The following is a 22,809-nucleotide window of genomic DNA, read 5'->3' as shown; positions in this document are numbered from 1 at the left end:
CACAAACTGTATTTTTTCTAATTTCTAACCTGAAGGCCAGCACCATAACACACACAACGCGTACCACGTGCTTCCTTTACAAGGTCAGTCCTCTGGGCTCCGTGTGTTTATGTCTTACCGAAGTTCTTTGTCTGTGAGCTGTAAATATGCCATTATTTCTGTGTTTATTTGTATAACCTTCATGTACCTGCCTTTGCATGCCCCCTCCCACCCCCCTACATGAATCTCAAACTCCCACTGTCACCCCTCCAGGAGCACAACATCCCAGTGGACATGGGTTATGCAGTGGCCCCTCACCACTCCGGCGTCTACCCGGTTCACCTGCAGCTGTACGAGGCATGGAGACGTGTGTGGAACATCCGAGTAACCAGCACTGAGGAGTATCCCCACCTCAAACCCGCCCGCTACCGAAAGGGCTTCATCCACAGCAACATAATGGTGAGCGTGAGGAAAAATATTGTTAATCGTAATAAATGATTTAAAACATGAAACCCATCCGAGGTGGATCACCTTCACTTCGAGCTCGCACTTACAAACATGTTCACCCTCACAACTCGCGCACATCTATAAATACGCTTTGATCATCTGACATGTTTCTTCACGTACATAAAAACCGAGAAGCTTCCTTACATCTGGATACAGCTGGATATGTATAACTGAACATATTCTTGTTTTTGAGCAGATCAATGTCACAGAGACTACCAGGGGCCTCATATAAATATATTTTACATGGAATCAGCTCTATGGCTATTCTGCCTCAGGTCTGCATCGCCCCCCAAACACGCACACACACACACACTGCCACACTTTTATTCTTTCCTTACTATTTTCATTCTCCGTCAGGCTGGAAATAGTATTCATTAAACCATCTGTACCCCAGCTGCTAGTCGTGGGTCTGTCTTTGATACAAGTGAGAGTTGGTTCTGTACACAGTCACATTTTATAGGACATATTGGCTCTAGCAGGCAAAACACACATCGGTGCTGTAAGACAAAATGGGGTGAGTCAAGTTGGTCTGATAAAAACCATAAATATCAACACTAACGGCTGGGCTGCAGGATTCCTGCGTATCATATACAGAAGTCCTGAATCAAATCCAACACTTAAGCACATCAAATGAGAAAAGAGAATTTGCTGACTGAAATTTCAAAAATGAATAATTAATTTGCAGAGCAACTAAATCAGAGTAGACTTTGTTTGGATAGCTTGTCAGGCCACTCAAATCCTTTATTTTCCTTAGAAAATGTGTTTAACTTCTGTCTCTGTTCAAATAAGTGTTGGCTGAAGGGTAAATTGTGTGCTGATTGTTTTGTGTGCTCCTAAACAGAAAATCAATGCTGTATGTGTGGTGTGTAACTTTTTCTGCTGTATGCTCATGTTTATGACTCTCGGATACTTGACCTTCTCTCGACCTAGCATGCTAACCTCACTTAATTCAATATTTATTGGCTTAACGCAGCAGAAGGAGTGACGTTTACTGGGAGTATTGTATTTGCATAAGGGCTTGTTTACATTTTATACTTGAGGAAATAAGCAAATGTCACTGTTATAGCAGTTTTATAAAAATCTTTGTCAGTTGTTAATGTTAGTAAATGTTGTCAGCACGCCCCCTGTTCTTCCTCCTCCTCATATTCATTTAGTTGTCAGTCAGGCTTTTCGCAAGTGTGCTCAACTGTTTCTTTATTGACAATAGAGACAATCACGTCTGACACGAAAATTATCATTGCATGTTTTTCTGCCATATTTGGTTCCTCAGCAAACAATATGAAGAGACAGCTATATCAATTTTCTAATCAGTCCTAGATCTCCACTTTTCTTTGTTAACGTCTTGTCGCTGTGTCAGAGAAGACAGCCATTTAATCCTGCATCCTCTCAGCACAATGATGAGCTGACTTTTTTGACAGGCTGTATTGTGTTATCATACATTATTAATCGAAAGGTATTGAAAAGCATCAGTGAATGATTGTGTTCAGTAAAATAACAAGTTATCATAAAGGAAAAAAAATTCTAAAGAAAGAGGCAAAACAATATGGAACGCAATGGTTTTTGATTAATAGCAGAAAAATATTAATCCCCAAATGCTCCCAAAATTTCTCTTGCTCATAATCTCTAATGCTTTAAGTATGTGCTTCCTAATGTTTTTCGAATACTAAAAACTATTGAGGTCAGGTGTTTCTTTTTTTTATTTTTTTCTTGTTGGAAAATTGGTTCACATTGGCAGAGGAGTAAGGTCATATGCAAAGGAGATTTATTCAGCCAAAATTCCCTGGCTTCTCTGCTTTGTAAGGAAATGAACAGACTTAATAGGAAGTTGCTGATCATGCTACATGCCAAGTCAGACTACAGGCCGAGAGAAACACCCTTCACAGCTGGATAAAGACTCTCTAGAGAGACTAACCAACTCTGCTGCAAGCTAGATGTCAAGGGGGAAAGGTATGAAAAACGATATGATGAAAATACTCCTGGGCAACCTCAGCCGGACTTTAGATCTGTAAGGCAGAGAGAGACCCGCCTGCGGTGATCTCAAAAGCTTTGTGTATTTGTTGTATTTAACTTGCTCAAACCTCCCCACTGCCTGCCTGGAAGCCTGTAAAGTGACGGAAAAGCAGTGTTCACGTCACCTCAGCAGCTGATTTGAAGGAAAATTGCTGTCATTGAAGGCATCAGCTTGTTTGGATTTGGGAAAAACTCGGAAGAAATTTAAAAAAAAGAAGAAACAAACAAACAATTTACATTTTAAATGCCCTCTTTGTATGCTTAATGGACTAGTCAAAATGATAAGAATATACAGTAAAAACAGATTATGAAGATATATGCTTTGGTATTTATATTTATGCATTTTTCATATTTACATTTTCCTTTTATTCTGCCGTAAAATAATTGATGAACTCTCCGGTTCTGATACTCTTTCAGCCTCCTGACCTCTTGTGACATTACTTTGGGCCATCCGCCACAAACCTTTCCCATTTTCTTTTCCTTTAACATTTTTCATGTCCAATTTTTCTTGCCATTTTTGACCATTAATCTCTTTCTCTCCTGCCGCGCGCTCCATCTTTGTTTGCTCAGAGGAGGACAGGAAGTTGTCTTTAGGCGGTAAAATTGGTGTTTGTGTGTCTCTGTCAGCAGATTGAGAGCCACCCACTGGACCCACAGTATCAGAACAAATCAGACTGAGATATGGGGTTGTGTTGTGTGGGTGTGTGTGGGTGTGGGTGTGTGTTTGCACCGTACAAACATGCCTACTTGTCTGTGTGTGAGTGTTTGTGTATTTCTTTTTAAAATGTACTATATCAGTTTGAGCTATAGCTCTGTGGATAATTGGTTTGGTGAAATAGTGCTGAGTGTCTGTGGCTATGGTGGCCTTCTCGCTCTCTCTTGCATGTGTGTGTGTGTGAGTGTGTGTGCGCGCATGTGAGAGTCTGCAGTGTTTTATAGATAAACCAATATCTGCGCTTCCAGCCTTTACTCTCTATTTCACACTGTGAAGTGCTCCACAAGGAGCTCTCTATGAAGATCCTGTTTTCTTTTCTTTTCCTTTCTTTTCTTTTGTTTTCTCTTCACTTAATTATTTAATTAACAAACAAAAAGCCATTAAATCAATCATTTGTTAAACATTTGAATCTGGCACCATATTTGTATTTCACGCTTGCTATCTTCATGGTTGTTTTCAGAGAAGTAATAAGATATATTTGCATTCTCTGAAGGACAACAACCCTCACTGCTTCAACAAATTCTTGTTATATGCTAATGCTAATGCTAATGGCGATGTAAGAAATAAGATATAAGATCATTTAATTAAAGCCAAAGCAGATAAAACTATATAAAACGGAAGTGTTGGAGTCTGTTTTTCCTCAAACCAAAAAATAAAGTACATTCAGCTCACACAGGTAATGGTAGGATATTTGAGTATTTTCGTTGCCATGGGAGAATTCCACATCTGCTGGAGATGGGATTAAAAGCAATCCTTTATCAGCTTCTCTTGCTTCACTAAACAGCAAGTCACCATAATATCAAACAGGTGTGGGTGCTGGAGGAGCAGTGCAACAGTGCCCTGGGAAGATTTGACTAATCACCAGTACAAATCAATGCCTTGTGTAATGCACCTGCATGAATATATGGTCTCTACTGCTGCAGTGAAGTCACCTTCAAGATTCATGACTCCGGCACTTTGCAGACACACCAGTGTGTCTTTAGACACAAGTGATCACACTTTAAAACATGTAAGAAGGGTACACCGGAAGACCACTTGCCTCTATGTTTTTCTTTTTTTTTTTTTGAGTTTGTGTGTTTGTTTTTTACTGTTGTTGTCAGGTGTATCATTTTTCCATTTAACCAATAGAAAGAAAATTTTGATTTCTATTTAATCATGCCATATCAACTAGTGCTAGCTGCTTTTACAGAAAAAAAATATATGGTCAGTCATGTGACAAAATGTCATTCATTCATTTATTCATTCATTTATTCATTTATTCATTCATTCATTCGTTCATTTTCTATACCCCCTTAGTTGGACTGATTAATTTTATTATGAAATTTGAGGCTATTCTCTGATTTCCTGGTTTCACACACGGGCCAGCCTTTAGACTGACCTGAAGATGCATGCACTTGCTTGGTGTACCGCCACAGCAGGTGGCTGTTTGCTTAAATAACTATAGGAAGTTTAATATTTTAATAGAGATGAAAATATAGCACTCTTTAGCTACTAAACCATGAGGTTTTACATCCTGATACGCTCACAGTGCCCAAGTTCAGGGGTAATTAATCTTGTGTTGGTACATAAAGCTGCTTTTACATGATTTAAATCTGAATATGGAATTTTTTTTTCATGTGTGCATTCTGTTTGTTAGTTCTCCTCGTCTGTTTCACTGCTGTCTGCGTCTGCTTGTGTACAGCTGCAAGTCTTGACCTTTTACGAACATTGTTGGGCTTTTACCTCTGATAGCATAGGGCTAGTCGGCTAGCATGTCCTTTTAATTTAAGGAAAGATATGTGTGATAATGGAAATTTGCACAATATGCATTCACTAATCAAAGACGAGATGTATAAACAATTTCACAGTGTATGAACACATTTGTAAATATGACACAGGGTTTTCATTTAAAAAAAAGTTTCTTAATTACAACTCTTCATAATAGGATATTGGTGGATGAGGCCCATTATTATATGGATTGTTACATTGTCACTCTTGCAACATGAAGTGAACAACAGTAAACTTGAATTTTCCTTTATTTACTCATCTTTTTTTGTTCTAAGAAGCAGAGATCTTGTAATCTTGAATCTTCTGTCTGAATTCATGCTTGATTCTCTAGATAAAAAGTGCACTGACTATTTTTTGCTGCAACTATGAAGGTGGTTCAGTACATAAGGGAGAGTAGTTTGTATTTGTGTCTCCTTTGTATTTGCTTGAAATGATACGTCCTTTCAAATCTGCATAGAAGCAACGGTTGTAGTTTTCGTTCATATTTCAGAGACACTTGAGGATGGACCTCACGCATAAAACTGTTTTAACAAGTCTTGTGGAGTACTGCAGCATGTGTAAAAACAGCACAAGCATAAAGCCTTGTGTGGCTCCACAGGGAGTCATAAAGAATTCCATAAATTCAGCTGATACCACTTGTAGAAAACAAATATGAAAAACAAGTGTGTACTTACACATTAGGGGTGTAATTATGCCTTTTCAGCTTGCTCCTCACTTTGGTTTGAGACCAGTAGCTCAAGACCACATGAACCACTTCTGGAATAATAAATAAAGAGAAATTTCCAGAAATTTCCACTTTACCAGTTTTGTAGATTCAAGATTTTGAAAATGAACAAAACACTTGTGCTGGTGAGTTTTTTTTTCCGATTAAATGCATTTTTTTTGTTTGTTTGTTTGTTTTTCTAAAACTGTACTCACAACAACTAGTAATGTAATCAATAGGCAGCTTTACTTAATTAAAATTAAAGGTCTAACGGCATTAACAGCTCTTCCTTTACCTGTGTACTGATTTACACGTGTCTAGGTGCTGCCTCGTCAGACTTGTGGCTTGTTTACTCACACCATCTACTATAAGGAATACCCCGGTGGACCTAAAGAACTGGACAAAAGCATCCACGGGGGAGAACTGTTCCTCACTGTGCTACTCAACCCGGTGAGTCAAAGGAAGCATCACACACAAGTGAACATGCACAAACTGATAAACAGAATAAAGCATAAGGAAGATTGATACATTTTGTTCCTTAAAGAGGCACTATCAGGGTTTTCTCACTCTTGAGGTAACTTTCTCTCAGTCTTGCATAGTTTTTTTTTCTTCTTTTTTTGCTGCGTGTGTCTGTCTCTTTTCTTGACAGGGGCAGCTTCTCACTGTGCAGCCGTGTTCATCTCCCCACTTTAAATTAGGTCTCACCACAGGGGGGTTGCTGTCACATACATACATGCACACACACGCTTACACACACACACACACACACACAATTTCCCCCTCTCGCTTACCCCTGCTGCGTATGTCAGCTCAGCTCGACTTGGCTTTGAATTAAGGAACAGAATTAGGTTTTAGGTTGGAATTAAAACGCTCATCCACATGCAGACGCTTGTAAAGGCACGCACAGAGTTAAAGAAAGGCATATATAGTCATTGAAATTGCTCTTTCGCCCCACGCCCCTATCTTTCTTTTTATGCTTTATACCACACACGTGCATGTGCACAAAAACATACCAGGGTGCTCATGAACCGGCAGTAAGCTGTACTGAAGTGTCAGGTAGGGGATTGCTGAACCAGAGGAGCTGTCAGAACTCACCGAACATCACAGAGTCAGATGCAGCTTTTGTACAACAACTCTATGCTGTCCATCTCATTCTAATGTGTCTGTACCACTTTGTCTGTCTTTGCTCTTATTTGAGTTTTTTTCTTTTTGATACTTCCTGTTAATGTCTTATTTTATGCCATTCTCTTTCTGACATTCTTTAGTTTTTTAATATTTTGTCCTGTCTCGTGTGGCTACTTTAGTATCTCTATTTTTTGACCGGTTTTAACAGGATAGCATGATCTATTTGCGTTACATAATAAGTCATTTTGTATTTACTTCTAAGGAATTTGTCTAATTGCTTTGTATCACATATCTTCTTTCTGGGAGAAAGATCTCAGCTTTTCAGGTTTTTCTTCTTTCGCAGCAGCGGCAGTGTTTTTTGTTTTGTTCTAAAAGGCAAAGAACTAAGTGGTTGGCATGGACCAGAAATAAAAGGAGGGCAATTTACTTTTCTTTGAATCAAAAGCATGAAGGGAGGCCAGTTGTTATGTTTTGTTAAAGCAAGTGAGACAAATTGAGTGAATGCAAGTCACAAGTGACTCTAAAAGTCTTTTTCATTGACTTACCTAACATGCTCAATTGTTCCAGTAATAATGTTTAGTGGTCATAAAACCTTTGAAGCAAAATGCTATACTGAAGCAGCAAACGCCACCGTGGCTGATGCCATCCTGGTGTAATACCTTGTGAAAACTTTAGAAATTATATATGAAACATTACAATAATAATTCACACACTAATTAAGCCTTGTGCTCGGTGATTCGCCCGAAAAGAAGTGGAACCCACTGCCGCCGTAGCTCAGCAGTGATGTCATTTCAGCATGAGCTAAACAAACCAAGCACAACACGTCTTCACACTTTCACTTCCTGTTTTCCTCACTCTTTGTCTTTTCACACTTATCCGTTATTTTTCTCAATTTCTTAGGTGAAACTCGGGTTGTGTTGATTATAAGAAAATGTAATGAACAAAAGTATCATTTAACTCAAAATGGGAGCGTACCATGATGTACTTACAACGATGCGCATACACAAGCACGCTGAAGATTGGTGTCAGCTTCTCACTGCTATGTTTCAATTTGCAGACACAAAAGCTTAATTAGTGTGTGCACTTTGTGCCTAATCAATAATGCTGTGTAGCTTGCTGCTTAAGTCCCCGGGGGGGGCTCCTATTGTTTGATGATCTGCACATTGGTAACACTGCCACTTCCTGTTGAGGGCCTTTAAATCACATTTGGCATTTTGTAGCAGTTTGCCACTGGCTGCAACCAACCTCTGATGCACATGTGTGTACATGTGTCTGTGCAGGTTGGTTTCTTTCTTTTTTTTTCTTTTCTTTTTGTCTCCCTCATCATTCAGGGCTGCATCAATGATCACAGAGCTCAGTTCTCAAATACAATACACAGTACACTCAACAATTGATCGGACTCTACAAACAGCCAATAGGGCACAAGTCCTTCCCCGATAAACGGCCAGAGAGTCGGTGAGAGAACAGGGAAGAGTAGGAAGAGACAAGGGGGGCGAGAGACAGGGAGAGCAGGGTGAGAAGGTGGCAGACAGATTGAGATTTAATTTTCAGGTCACGGCATCTTGTGTCACTTGAGAATCCAGACACATACTGAGTGGAAGTGATGTACATATAGGCCTTCATACACACAAACATCACTAATGCATATGTTTGTTTGGCCAAAAGATCTCAGAATCTGCACGTGTGTGCAGGTTTCATATGAATGTGTGTCTAGCTGGCATAAGCATGGCTCTAGACATATATCACCGTTGACATTTAGCACTTAGCTCTGCCACTAAGCTTATTAGGCAAACACCAAATATCAGCACAATCGCTCTCTCTCTCTCTTTCTCAGCTCTCTGTTTTACCCACTTTTCACCCTCAGCATACCTTACCATTCTTCTCTCATCAGGGCTTTGGAGGCCCCTTATTTCTGTCCATCTTTTTTTTTTTTTGTCTTCACAATTGTCAGCCTCTGTGTGTTGACTTTGCACACACATGTGAATCTTTCCACACTTCTTTTAGTCTCATTTCCACTCTATCCTTTTTTTGGGTCCTGCTGATTGCAACTGAAGGCCTTGGCAGCTCATCAACACATACCAAGTTCTCACAAACACACACACACACACAGGAGGAGAAATTACAAAGTGAGGAAAAAGCAGTGAAAGATTGCTGAACGGAAAAGGCTAGTAGATGTTGACTGGAGCAGGCAGAATAAATTGAATTGAAATCATTTGCTGTACTGATGCTCAGCTTTCAATTATCCACTGATGAGACAGAAACTGTGAGATGGGCTGTGAAAAGCATATGGGAAAAAAAAAGCCGCTGCAGAAAGGACAAGAGGAAAGAGGACAATGATGGAAAAGGAGAAAGAATGGAGGTTGGACTGGGGGGTGGTAGTAGCCTTTTTAGTAGCAATAACAATTCAATCAGAGAGAAATGTATGTGGAACTAAGTGGTCTGTAATGGGAAACAGGCTTCTGCTGTTGAGATGAACAGTGAGTGGGGTGGGGGGGTGGTAGACAAGAGGCAGTAAGATACAGAAGAGTGCACTCCAACAGCATGACAGCATAAAAACAGACCTAAACAAATATCTTAAGCTTTGTCAATAGCATGTAGTCAAACTGGGATTTATAAACAGAGCAGAGGCCTGTCGATATCCACAGAACAAGTGACAAAATATCCAACCCGGCTCTCACATCAACCAGTTCTGGGGACTCTGATTGTAACTGTGGGGAACTCCCTGAATGTGGCATGTTCTCTACGTTTTTTTTTTCATCCTCCTTGCATGAGATTGTCAGATAGAGACTGTAAAAATTAGAGCAACGCAAAGTCATGTTTTATTTCCTCCATTAAAAATACCTTAGAGCCAGGGTTTTAATTTCATTGCTTTTTCTCCATGTTATCTTGGATTTTAAGGACATTATTTAGAGCTGTTGTTTAACAAGTCCACTTTTTGACCAACGTGTGGATTGCTTGATTCTATGTTTTAATTTATCTACTCTTTAATACAGGTTGTTATTGTATCCAATTGGCAAAGTAATTTGGATTATTGTTATTCATGTTCATCATTCTACAGTTTTGTAATTAATTCTTCTTAGAAGAAGAATTCGTACAGATTTTGTTGCCAGACATTAAATGAAATGATTTATGCACAACTCTCTCCTTTTGTTTCACCATTCCAGCTATGTTCATCAATGATCTTTGATTTTCCAGACTTTTTATATCACAGTATTTGACTGAGTTCCTTTTCATTCAAACTTACACAGACGACAAGCTTTCCATCCTCAGCACGCTTCACTATTAAGTTTAAAGCCACCCTATTTCTAGCTATTTATTTGTTCATTTTGTCTTCTTCACAATTATAAACCTCTATGTCTTGACTTCCCTAACACATGTTAACCTTTCCACACTTCTTTTTGTCTCATTTCCGCTCTATCCTTTTTGGGAGTCCAGCTGATTGCAGCTGAAGGTCTTTGCAGCTCATCAACACATACCAAGCTCTTACAAACACAAACACACCTCCACACAACCACACAATACCACAGTTAAATCAGGAGAAGAAATTACGAAGTGAGAGAAAAACAGTGAGAGATTGGCGAATAGAAAGGGCTGATAGTTGTTGACTGGTGCAGGAAGAATAAATGGAATTGAAATCATTTGCTGTTCTGATGCCCGGCTTTCGACTGTGCTCATCGAAGATGTTTGATTTTTCTAATGCTTCACAAAAGACCAGCAGTTTCCAACTGAATTCATTTTCATTTGACTTAAATGCCAGCTTACTTGTTTAGTTAAGTTTAGAAGTTTAAAGTTACTTTGTTTCCTCTTTTTGCCATGTGTCCGACTTGGCAGACCTGTCTCTGCATCTAGTTAGTTTTAAGACTTCTCTGTAAATTTAAATAAGAAACAACAATACTATAACAAGTAACAACAAAATCTATCAACTTTTATGGAGGTAGGCTCCTTTGTGTTGTTCAGCCATAGTGTTGTCTGCATGACATAGGATAAAGCAGAAAAGCAGCTGCCACATATTTTTCTTTTTTCTAACTATGCAGATACACAAAATCACTGCAAATTATAAAGAAACAGTCATTAACTGAAGTCAGTGACTTATAACGAATAAAATAGGAGTTTATTATACATTTAGAGCAGCAGTTTTTCTACTCTTTACAGGAGACCTTGGTTCAACAGTTTAAATTCGGACATATTTCTGAAATATCTCTGCGACAGGGCTTTATAAAACCACATCTGCATAAGTATAGCATTTTGCTGCCAAAGAGGGGCAGTGAGTAGTGGGATGAATTTGTTTTGAGGGCAGAACCAGTCAATCACTTTGGCCAGCATGAAGTGTTATTTCCAACAGTAACTAACGCTCCTTACTTACAGATTCAATATTGTTTAAAACATAGCTGTAGATTTATTGTCAATAGTAGCATGCTAAATTGCTAACGGGCTAACACAATAGATGCTATCTGTCCATTTGTACATGTTGTCATCTTTCATTATTAAATTCTGTCAAGCTAACTTTCAACTTATCAGTTTGGCCAACATGGAGTATTGTTTTAGTTAATTCAATTTAAACAAAAAAATTTAATTCTAACCACTAACCAGGCTTCAAACCTCCTAGTAAAAAGTGCATGGCTAGATAGCTAAATAGCTAACTAGCTAGCTAGCTAGCTAGCTAGATAGATAGATAGATAGATAGATAGATAGATAGATAGATAATGTTTGTCCTTCTCACAATATAGAGAGATTGAACCAAAACCCAGGGAAATAAGTTATTACTTCAAAAATGCAATCATGTTTGAGGGGATTGGAACATGTAACAAACTCAAATAGATGCCTGCATGCCCTTTTAATCTTACAAGACATGGTGATGACATTTGTGTTTATATGTGAGTTTTTGTGTATTTGTGTGTGTTATGTATTTTGAACATCACTCCACGTTGGACTGACATGTTTCATTAGGGCATCTAGGTCAGTATGAGATCGGAGGGGAGAGTGAGAGAGCGAGAAAAAGAAACATAAAGTGACTTTTTCGAGTCGAAGATAGAATGAGAGCAAGACAAACTGAGGAAAGAAGGGGAAGGAAATTAAGCTGCAGAGGAGCAATGAGAGAGGAAAAGACAAGGGGCAGAGATTAAAAGAGGGAGACTGAGAGGTTTTATTTATTTCTCCCATTTTTACACTTCTCTCCCAGTCCACTTCCAAGTATGATTTGAGGTTAAATTATGTATGAGCATAGTATTCTTTAATAAAGGCACATATGGGACTCATAGCGATCCAATATTCAAAAAATGAGATGGGGTGCTTGATGCAGAGAAAAGGTTTAGATGACTCACATAATTGAATTCTTAGCCACAGCAAGTCCTTCTACCACACAAGTTTGAAGTTTGCCCTGTGTCAGGAGATTAACATTCTCTCAAGTGGCCTTTTTTGCTTTTTAATTTAGACTCACCGACTGTCTTTTTTTTCTTTGCAACCCCCTGTGTACATACCTTTTGCTGCAGTTCTTCTATTACAAACACAAATCAACTACTCTCTTTCTTTTTGTTTAACTTAGCTGTGACTGCTTAAGCCCCATAATGAATGTTTCCATCTTTTTTTTTTATTTCTTTGTGTTTTGTGCAGAAACACCTGCAGGAATATCCCCACAAAACACACATGCACACACACACAAACTCCTGCATACAGTATAACCTGTTCCCTTACAGCCTGAGTCAGACATCATGCTATTGAGTGGTTTGAAAGGAACATAAATCACTTTTTGATCACCTTGCCTGCTTTCAGAAAGAAAGGCTCAAAAAGGACTTTGAAATGGTTCCTATTTACCCAGGTCAGATTTCCTGAATTTCCTTTATACAGTTTATATTCTCATATCAACTCCTGTTTACTGGAATATGCCGTTGTAAATGTCTCTTTGAATAGATGTATGCAGTGACACTCGGTCAGATTTTTCTGACACTTGTGCCTCACGTTTTTCATTCATACTTTCAATGAGAAGGTTTGTGGGTTTTGACATGACCATTTCTTTTGACAGAAGGAATAAACAAACAGTTTTTTTGGCATGTCTCTCAAATGTTGCTGGATTAGTGCTTGTTGATGCCTTGACAGTGGTTCCACATTGTTGCTCTTACATTGGTTAGATTGATAAGAAGCAGGGAAGCCTGAATGCCGCACTGCTCGTTTGCTTAGTGAGCACAAGATAAAAAGGCAGTGGTTGATGCACCAAACTGCAATTGCATACATAAATACACAAATGCATAAACATTTATGTTGACATGGGCTGACATTCACACACATTAAAAAAATGGCTGACAATGCAAACCCATGTCATTCTTTTCTCTCTGTAGGGATTCTTCATAAGAAAAAACAGCACTGAAGTAGCCACTTGCCCCTTTTTCAGTTTTCCCCCTGCCTCAGTCTCTCACACACTTGTTCCAACATGTTCCTCCCATCAGCATCCTCAACCAATCGGTATTCTGAACAGCTTTCCAGGTCAGCCGGACGCTGATCCATCAAGCCCCGACAGTGTGTCTCTCTGTATCTACAGCAACCTTGGATGTTTAAGACAAGCACCGACAATCCTGTCACCGGGAAATTCACCATGCATGTTCGAATGAGCCCTTGTTTGAACGAGTATGTTTTCTGTACTTCCACTGCTCATGCTGTAGAAACCATTTATACAAATGCATCTTGGGAATATGCTTTTTGATTAAGGCTCAAAAGCAAAAAGAAACTAAAATTCTGATACGAGATTCGTTCGAGATTACGGTGCGCTCAGGCTTAGCTTACTGTAAGATAGAACAAGTCAAATTGAATGTTAGTCAAAATGAAATCTTTCAAAGTGTGGCTGGCGTGTGTGTTTTGGTGTGTTCACATTCATAAACATCACCCACATGCTGACACACAATCACTCTTGCACAAAGAAACACTTGCTCAGATTCAACAAATAATTAATATCTTAATGGCTGGTGTTACCATTTTATCCAGACACATTCCCATAGCTCTGCAATCACAAAAGAAGTATGGAGACGTATGTGTGTGCGCGCGTGTGTGTTTCTGTGTGCATTTGTCTCCAGCAGCTATCTTAGCTTGTCTCTTTGATCAGCCTATAAAAGCACTGAGGCGTGGACAGATAGCCTGGACCGACACACTATCGCTTCTTCGCTGCCTCTGAGTGTCTCCTTCTTCCTCACACACATTAACCATCACATACACAGTGTGACACACTCTCTGGTGTGTAGCCGCATCTCTCTCTTCACCCAGTGCCTCTGAGGAGTATTATGCTGCCTCCTCAGCTTTATCTAGTGGCAGTGGTGAAAGCATCAGTTTCAGTTTATCTGTTTATCTTTTTTTACTTGAAACTGTGCTGGGCTGAAAGTTAATGCATAATCTTACCTTACTAAAAGCTGGTGATCGCAAATATTGATACCCTCTGGACAGCTGCACAGTTTGTGACTTTAACACATCACACAGTAAGAAATAATCTGTCTGCCTTTTATTGAAGTTATCCCAAAAAAATATGGGCAAACATGAAAACTGGGATTTGGACTTAATTACAGTTTTTGCAGAATTCTTCACCTTTTTATTTACTCCTTTTCTCTCATCTGTGTTTTTCCCCTCCAGATAAGCATATTTATGACCCACCTGTCTAATTATGGCAACGATCGGCTGGGTCTTTACACTTTTGTCCACCTGGCCTCCTTCCTACGCTCATGGACGAACCTGAAGCTCAATACGCTCCCACCTCTGCAGCTTGCACACAAATATTTTCAGCTTTTTCCTGAACAAAGGAACCCACTCTGGCAGGTGTGTTTGGACAGCTACAAACCAGCATGTATGAGCTTGTATGTATATGCTTCTGCTCATAATACATATCTGGGTAATATCTCTGCTTTTGTGAATAGATGGGTTTTTTTTTTTATATCGATTTTTTAAATATTAAAAAAGGATAAATAAAAACTTGATATTAATTATATTTTTAATCCCCTTGCGTTGGCATTTCTCAGTTATAAGTAAACAAGTGAAGGTCTTCTATTTAGGCAGTGTTTCCTTTTGTTGTTTTTGTGCCCTTGATTTATTCATTTTGTTGTAGAGTAAAAAAAAAAAAGTAAAGTCTGTAGATTCAGTTTTTTGGACTTCTTTTGTATTCATGTTTGAGGATATACATGTAACTGATATGATTTGCCGGTGTCTTTAAAGCCAGCACTGGCTTAGAGCGTTATTAGCAGTATTCAAGTTACACACAAAGAAAATCAAAAGTCATTCAGGAGTTCTTTGTGGTGAATCCTCCATTGCATGTTTGCTTTTTCTACATGTACATGAATGCTTTCCTGCACCTTTGTAGAACCCATGTGATGACAAACGACATAAAGACATCTGGTCTAAAGAGAAAACCTGCGACAGGTTGCCCAAATTCATGGTTGTAGGACCACAGAAAACAGGTAAGACACACACACACAAACACATGCTCAGACATGCACATGCATCACAGAGACTCCCTGTATGTGCACAGGTGTTTACATCAGAGCCTTTTCATGTAACCCCCCTCTCGCGCCTTTACCCCTGTCAGAGGGAGACAAAGGAGAAAGCTCTTACCTCCTTTCTTCCACCCACATGCTGTCTTCTGTAGAAGCATAGAGATACAGCACTGATATAGCCATGTCTCTATCTTTTCTTTTTCTCTCACTGCCTCCATCAAAGAGACTGAAAAAGAGAAGGTTATTAAAAATGTGTCTGCATTATTTGGATCCTGGATGTTGCCTCTGTGTGATTTCTGGAATTGTAATTGCTGGCGTTTTGGGTGAGAGGTGAGGAGGTCCAGCATAACTGTTAATTAACTGGGTGATAACCTTCCAAATGGAAGGAGAGGTCATTATAGCAACATTAGCAACCCAACAACAATTAGATTACAATAAATTCCCATTTTATTAGAGGTTATGTGAAAGAGTGTGTGAAGGGAACTGGGTGAAAGGAGTGCTGCTGAGGCTGAGACAGAGGGCAGGACCGTGGCCTCACTGCTGATTAGTGTCAGATGGTTCCAAATCATTTGATAGAAGAGACATGTGATCTGTGCAGGCGCGCACACACACACACGTAGACACACTTTGTGAATTCCCAGCAACATATAAATCTGCAGAGGGAAGATCATTCAGTATGGATCAGTAGATGATGGCTTTCACACATGCTGAAACACACACACAGACTTCCCTCTGCTGAGCTGAATTAACGAGCCAGTTATGAATTATGCCCTTTCTTCCAGGAACGACAGCACTTTATCTCTTCCTACTGATGCATCCCTCCATCTCCAGCAACTTCCCCAGTCCAAAGACTTATGAGGAAGTCCAGTTCTTCAACACCAACAACTACCACAAAGGAATTGACTGGTGACAGCACACGCAAGCACACACCTATCTTTCCTTCCTTGTCTTTCACTAGTCAGTACCTAAAGTGAAATGGAACATAACAAACAACCCTTTTTTTTTATTATTATTATTATTTCTGAGCTTTTTATAGATTGTTGTAAGGCTTGCCTACTTTGGTGATTCATTAAGCTGTTTACAACAGCTCAACAGCATCCACAAAATGATCTTTTAAGCCAGCAGAAATAAGCCAAGAGACATATGGTTGTCTAAATTGACCCATAAATGGGTTACTTAGCTGACACAGATGCAGCTGGTGCAATTTCCAAAGTCATCCATAAGTACTTGGCTCTGGGAAAACGCTTCAAAAAACATTGTTCAAACTATATCATCAGGTTTATGCCAGCATTGTGTAACTGCAAATAAAAGTGACAGTTTTGCAACTTTAGAAACTGTATTTGACTTTGAGGAAAAAAAACACGAGCTTGCAGTAATTATAGATATCTGCATGAGACATGCATCTTGAGCACGTTTCTGTTTTACCTCAGGTACATGGAGTTTTTCCCGGTGCCCTCTAATATTAGCACGGACTTCCTGTTTGAGAAGAGTGCCAACTACTTCCCCTCAGAGGAGACCCCACGGCGAGCTGCTGTCCTGCTGCCCAAGGCCAAGATCATCACCCTGCTCATCAACCCCTCTGACAGGGCCTACAGCTGGTATCAGGTAAGCACAGCACAAAAGCACACAAAGAATATATTAGCTGTAAATCCTTGCACTTGTATTATTTTTAAACCTCTTTAGGTGCCTGCATCGAAGGAGAATTCTCTAACCTAAATGGTGCTTCAGGTTGGTTGTGAATACAGCTAATGAGTCTGATTATATTTGGTTGTTACATAATATGCGTGTACTTATCTATAAATTTTAACATAGCAAATTTAGGAAGATGCTAAAATCTTTTCTTGGAGTCAGTTTGATGAATTAGATGTAAATACCAACAGCTTGCCATCTGAAATAAGTTGTTATTCCTCACCACAAAAAAAAAAAAAAAAAAAAAAAAAAAGCAAAATTGCTGTTGTGTCCAGAGTAAAAGCTTTGAAGCTTATTTGGCTGTTATGTTTCCTCCGTAGCATCAAAGAGCTCATGAGGACCAGGCAGCCCTGCAGTTCACCTTCTATGATGTCATCAGTGCGAGAAAGGGAGCTCCCGCTGAGCTGCGCTCCCTGCAGAGCCGCTGTCTCATCCCTGGACTTTATGCTACTCACTTGGAGAGGTGGCTGACGTACTATCCCGCTAACCAGGTAATGTGATCACAAATGCGAGCCTATGCACATGCACAGCTGCAAACAGCAAAAGTCAAACAAATGCTGAAGCTGGTAAAAATAAACACAAGTTTCACTGAAGTAGCTGTCACCTGCTTTGCATGCACGCTGCACCAGTCAGCCATCTAATAGAACCCGGTGTCACTGTTTGGATGTATCTGTGTGAAGGTGATGATTATAGACGGCCATCAGCTGAGAACTGACCCTGCAGCGGTGATGGATGAAGTGCAGAAGTTCCTGGGCGTCACTCCTCATTTCAACTACTCCCAGGCTCTTACGTAAGTGTCTTATACAGCGTGCCGCCTTTCACCTGGTGCACACTGTCATACACAGTCATTCCAGATAAAACTTGGAACAAGTCCCCAATTCTAAACCTGTGGGAAGGATGACACCTACTGGAAAAAGATCTCATACCCTACAGCATGTTCGATTCTCCAGTGTTTGTTGCCACGTGTTGTCATACTCTAAAACAGACAGCACACATATCACATGGCATATGTAGAATTTACTTAGTAAATCCTGTATTAAAACAAATAAAAACATAGATAATATCATGATAAATATAGGCACAAGTAAATTTATTTTTTTTGGTAAGCTAACTTAAAGGTCTCGTAATCTTATATAAATACATCAATCAGCCTGAAGTTAACTATGTGTCTAACATTAGGAAGATCCAGGTCTTACCACCAAAAGCACCCGGACCTGTCAGGACATGGCCAAGAAACATCTGTGTGTGTCCTAAGTGTCTGATAAAGGGAGGTTAGCTATAAATCGTTTGGGCCTTTTATGTTTTTTAACTGGGTTTACTTCCCATAAATAGCATCAGATGTTTATCTGGAAAGAGTAAAATGCTGGTGAACTCCTCAGAATCTCTGTCATTATCTTGGAGCCTGTCCTAAGCGACGGCGTTCTCCTTTGAGAGGCTGCTGCCGCAGGGGGAGTAAGCAAGTTTATTTGAATAGTACATTTCATGTACAAAGTGCTTTACATAAAAACAGTGAAAGCTTTACAGCAGAGTGCAGGAAACATTAAAAACACACTAAAAGTAAATTAAAGAAATAAAAAGAGAAAAATATTCAATTAAGAAGATAAAATGCATGAAATAAAAGTTACAGTGTAAAGAATTAAAAGTTGGTTTTTATAATGTGGAATATAAAAAAGTTTTTATTCTTGATTTAAAGCAGCTGAGAGTTTCAGCAGACTTGCAGTTTTCTGTTAGTTTGTTACCACCACCAAGGAGGGTCTTTTTTACCCGTTTATCTGTTTATTTGTTTGTTTGTGTTCGAGATAATTTAAAAAGCTATGGACGGATTTTCACAAAATTTTTAAGGAGATGTTGGAAATGGAATAAAGAAGAACTGATTTAATTTTGGAGGTGATGGCCGAGGTTTGTGCTCTCCGAGTGCTTTTCTAGTTCCACATGCGAGGAGCATAAAACCTGAACTTTGCCTCTCCATGTTTAGCTCTGTCTGATGATCTGTGGGATCTGGTTGTCTGTAACAAACCAGAAGATCCTGAATGCATTTTGTTTCTAAACCATTCAGTAGGATCAGGAATTGCTTCAGCTGGTTGGGTCAGTGCCATAGTCTATGGTCAGTGTGCATTGAGAGTGATTTAAACAGCATGAGATGTCCTTTTCAAAGAGAGATTAGCATTCACAAACTCCAGACTTTAACAATGCAGGGAATCTTTGGATTGTGTGGAAGAAAGCTGTATGCACTGGTCTAACTGGTGAAAAATGTATCCAACTCCCGCGAAATGCTAGGACATTACAAAAGTTTATGAAAACAGCGTCACACTCAGTGCATGCTAAATGCTCAATGCTCGAAGTGGTCCAGCAAAATATTACACTAGCTTTCTTTTCTTTTCTTCGTTTGGTCAGACAGTGTAGCTCTTATAATAAGTCGCACCGTCGCTCTGTTTTAACTCTCTCTCCATTAGAGATGTTATATGCGACCTTTACAAGGCGTAAAAGAAGAGTGGGGGAGTGTTTATTTCTGAAGTGCCACTCATCAGAATGCAATCAGCATGTGAGCCCTCAAGCCTCCAGACAGGGAAATCTAGGATTTTTCTGGCTCTGACTGATGCAGAGAGAGCCTCTATCTTGAAACACACCCACATACGTACAAATCATTTGTAAAGAGATGCATTTTGACAGACTAATGAGGGCACTTTTTGTTTATTGGGTATGCATGCTTTAGATAAAGAAACTGAGTTGTGCAAAAGCCTAATGTTTTTAGATGTTTATGTTTAATCATGGCAAAGGACAGGCCATTCAAATTTAGGCCTATTTATCTCAGCTTTTCTCTTCTTCCTGTCCTTTCAGACCAAAACTGAAGAGGGCAACTTTAATGGAATTTTCTCTTTTATTTGTTTTGCATTTGTGATGCACACTGTTAAAGAAAATATTTGCATTATTGTCACATACACTTTAGCCTTTTTGATAAAGAAGATGCTTTAATCCTCAACAGAAATACCTCCTGCCACTAAAATACAAGGCTAAGGCGCTTAAATGGACATAAATTTGTAATCTAAATTTCACATATAATTGCTATAATTCTGCTATATAAGGAAACGTATGTGGAAATGTGTAACCCTTAAATAGGCCTAATAGTCATAAAGACTATACATAAAACATATAAATATCTACACATGTCAACATTTAAATGCACACAGAACAATGATTTAGCCATCATTTTTTTCCCAGTCACCCACCATCGCTGCCTGTGGCAGGTTGTTTCATAACGAGCTCTGGAGCTGCAACAGTCTTTGCGCTCTGCTAGAAAGAGCATTAAATTCACAAGGGATGTTCATAGAGCTGTGAAGAGGGTTTTTATAGTGGAATCATAGGCAGTGAAATATTTATTCTTCAAGTTTGTGAATTTTAATCATTGTGTCATAAAAAGTGGTTTCACCTCTGAATCCCTAGTGGCATTTCTTGTTTTTAGATCTATTTTTTTCTAATGTCTTTACTTCCTATAAACACCTCGTGTGCCTCACCGTGTACCTGTTGTTCATTCAAGAGAATCAGTCAAGATCAGATTTAATTCATTTTTGTCCTGATGACAATTTATTTATTTGTTTATTTATTTTGTATATTTGACAAAAATCACAATTGTCTAATATATTACATTAAATGGCATTACATTATCATTAATTCTATTGATTAATTTAACTTTCATTTGACCGTTTAAATATGTTCATTTACAAAACATAAACAAATGTAGTTTTATGATAGCTCTATCTTTTGTGTCCTCTTTCCCAACAAAATTATTATGGCATACTTTATGTAATATTCTGGTATGAAAACATGTTTCAGAAAATCTCAAATGTTGGCTATATAGATAGACAGATAGATAGATAGATAGATAGATAGATAGATAGATAGATAGATAGATAGATAGATAGATAGATAGATAGATGATGTTTGTCCTTCTCACAGTATACAATATGATCACTAATTTATTGTGTCACCCGATAGACAGTAAACGTGTGTAAATACTGTGTCTACACTAATACAGAGTGAGGGACAGCAAGAGGAATGAAATAGACAGCGCTGCACAGCAGTCATGAGGAAGAGTCAGACTGAATGCGATGAAGATGTAACAATTCAGTCTGCTTTGTTGGAGTACGATGGCTCCTATTGTCAGGTAGTTTCTGAAAGATGAAGCCATTCCAAACATCAAACAGCTGTGCTGAAGTCCATAAAGTCTCTTATTTAAAGATTTGACAGTTTTTTCTGATCTTAATCACTTGAACTGAAGATGCGCATACAAATACACACACACACACACTTACTCACATTTTCAGTGGCAGATTTTGATCCTGTAACATTTCCTTACAAAATATTCTGCAATATGTATCAACAAATTGGAAATAAGAAATGACAACGTGTCGCTCTCACACCACTACAACATGATTTATCAGGAAAAATAAAACGTCTTTTCAACACAACCTTGTCACTGTCTCAAATTCATTGGTTTTTCAGAGAAAAATGTTTCTCGTTCTTTAAAAGTGATCTAATGTGTACTTTGCTCTCGCTCTTCTTCTTGCCACTTTGTTCTGTCTCTCTTTTCTTTCTTCCACACCTCTTAGGTTTGACCCTCAGAAAGGCTTCTGGTGTCAGCTTCTGGACGGTGGAAGGACAAAATGTTTGGGAAAAAGCAAAGGCAGGAAGTACCCTCCTATGGAGCCGGAGGTAAATTTGTTTCAGCTTATTTAACTAGCTTGTGCACTGGAGTTGACAGGTATACAAATCTGAATGAAATGCTTGAAGTGTGACCAATAAAAAAGATTTTCTTCATTTTAGCATTTATTAATTTTGTATAAATCAATGGTAAAATGAAGAAAACTGTGGGTCGTCAATAAATGACATTTTATACGGGCAACTGTGACTTAAGCATAAGAAAAGTCACAGTTAATTTTATTTATTTTTGTAAACGTAAAAAAAAGAAAGACTAAACAACAGACTTAGCATACTAGAGCTAGAAACTGTCAACAAATCAGACCCAACCAGACACTTCCAATCTAAATATGAGGTCTGATTAGTGAGCAAATGGAAAAGATTTAAACAAATAGTTAAAAGAAAGAAGAACAAAATCCAGATTTCTGTGTTCTGAGAGACCCCACTCCCACAGGAAGACAAACTCGTGGATACAGTCTGTCACCACACATGCGCTCACTCACGGCTTGTGGCTGTGACTCCGTGTCATCTGTAATTAAAATGCATTTGAGCTTTCATCAAGCAGACACAAGGAGAGGCCGGGAGAGGACAGAGGTGATGGAGTGAGCAGCAGGGAGGAGAGACAAGAGAGGAAGGGGGGTGGGGGGGGGGTGTCTCATGTATTCTTCATGTAATTTTCTTCTCTCCCCTCTTCTTGCTCAGTTAATACCACAGAGCAGTTGGTGTTGCAGAAATTCTTACTGAAAAGAAATAAAAACTAGATTTTTCTTTTATATATACATTTATTATTAATCTTCAGTTCATTAAATACCATGTTTCTTTTTTCCTCCCACATCTGTGTCTTTCCCACATCTTATTTTTCCCACCTCTTTTATGTCCCTGCTGCTCTCCAGGCTCGAGCGTTCCTCTCCAGGTACTATAGAGACCACAACGTGGAGCTGTCAAAGCTGCTACATCGCCTCGGACAACCTCTACCGTCTTGGCTTAGAGAGGAGCTGCAGAAGGTCAGCAGAATGCTCATCTCACCATCATACATGTTGTCTAAAGGTTATGTAGGGAATATTTTAGCCCTTGGAGCAAAGACGAACGTTGAAGCCTTTATTCTACTCTGTTGTGTGACACCCGATAGTTTTCTAAAATCATCCATTTCCATCACT

General features: G+C 39.0%; 1 protein-coding gene across 1 annotated transcript in view; it reads left to right on the top strand.

The window, feature by feature from the left end:
- ndst3 (N-deacetylase/N-sulfotransferase (heparan glucosaminyl) 3) overlaps positions 1–22,809 on the top strand; it is a gene marked incomplete at both ends in the record, with an annotated part of 47,234 nt that overhangs the window by 16,458 nt on the left and 7,967 nt on the right. Inside the window, 10 exons of the mRNA XM_079264382.1 lie at positions 253–438; positions 6,003–6,131; positions 14,415–14,597; positions 15,136–15,232; positions 16,051–16,174; positions 16,699–16,873; positions 17,278–17,448; positions 17,638–17,747; positions 21,565–21,667; positions 22,546–22,656. Coding sequence (XP_079120508.1) covers positions 253–438; positions 6,003–6,131; positions 14,415–14,597; positions 15,136–15,232; positions 16,051–16,174; positions 16,699–16,873; positions 17,278–17,448; positions 17,638–17,747; positions 21,565–21,667; positions 22,546–22,656 — 1,389 coding nt within the window. The remainder of the gene's footprint in view (positions 1–252; positions 439–6,002; positions 6,132–14,414; positions 14,598–15,135; positions 15,233–16,050; positions 16,175–16,698; positions 16,874–17,277; positions 17,449–17,637; positions 17,748–21,564; positions 21,668–22,545; positions 22,657–22,809) is intronic.

This window comes from Telmatherina bonti, assembly GCF_933228915.1.
Source record: "Telmatherina bonti genome assembly, chromosome: 3".
Lineage (NCBI taxonomy): Eukaryota > Metazoa > Chordata > Actinopteri > Atheriniformes > Telmatherinidae > Telmatherina > Telmatherina bonti.
This window is presented reverse-complemented; position numbering and strand designations above follow the sequence as displayed.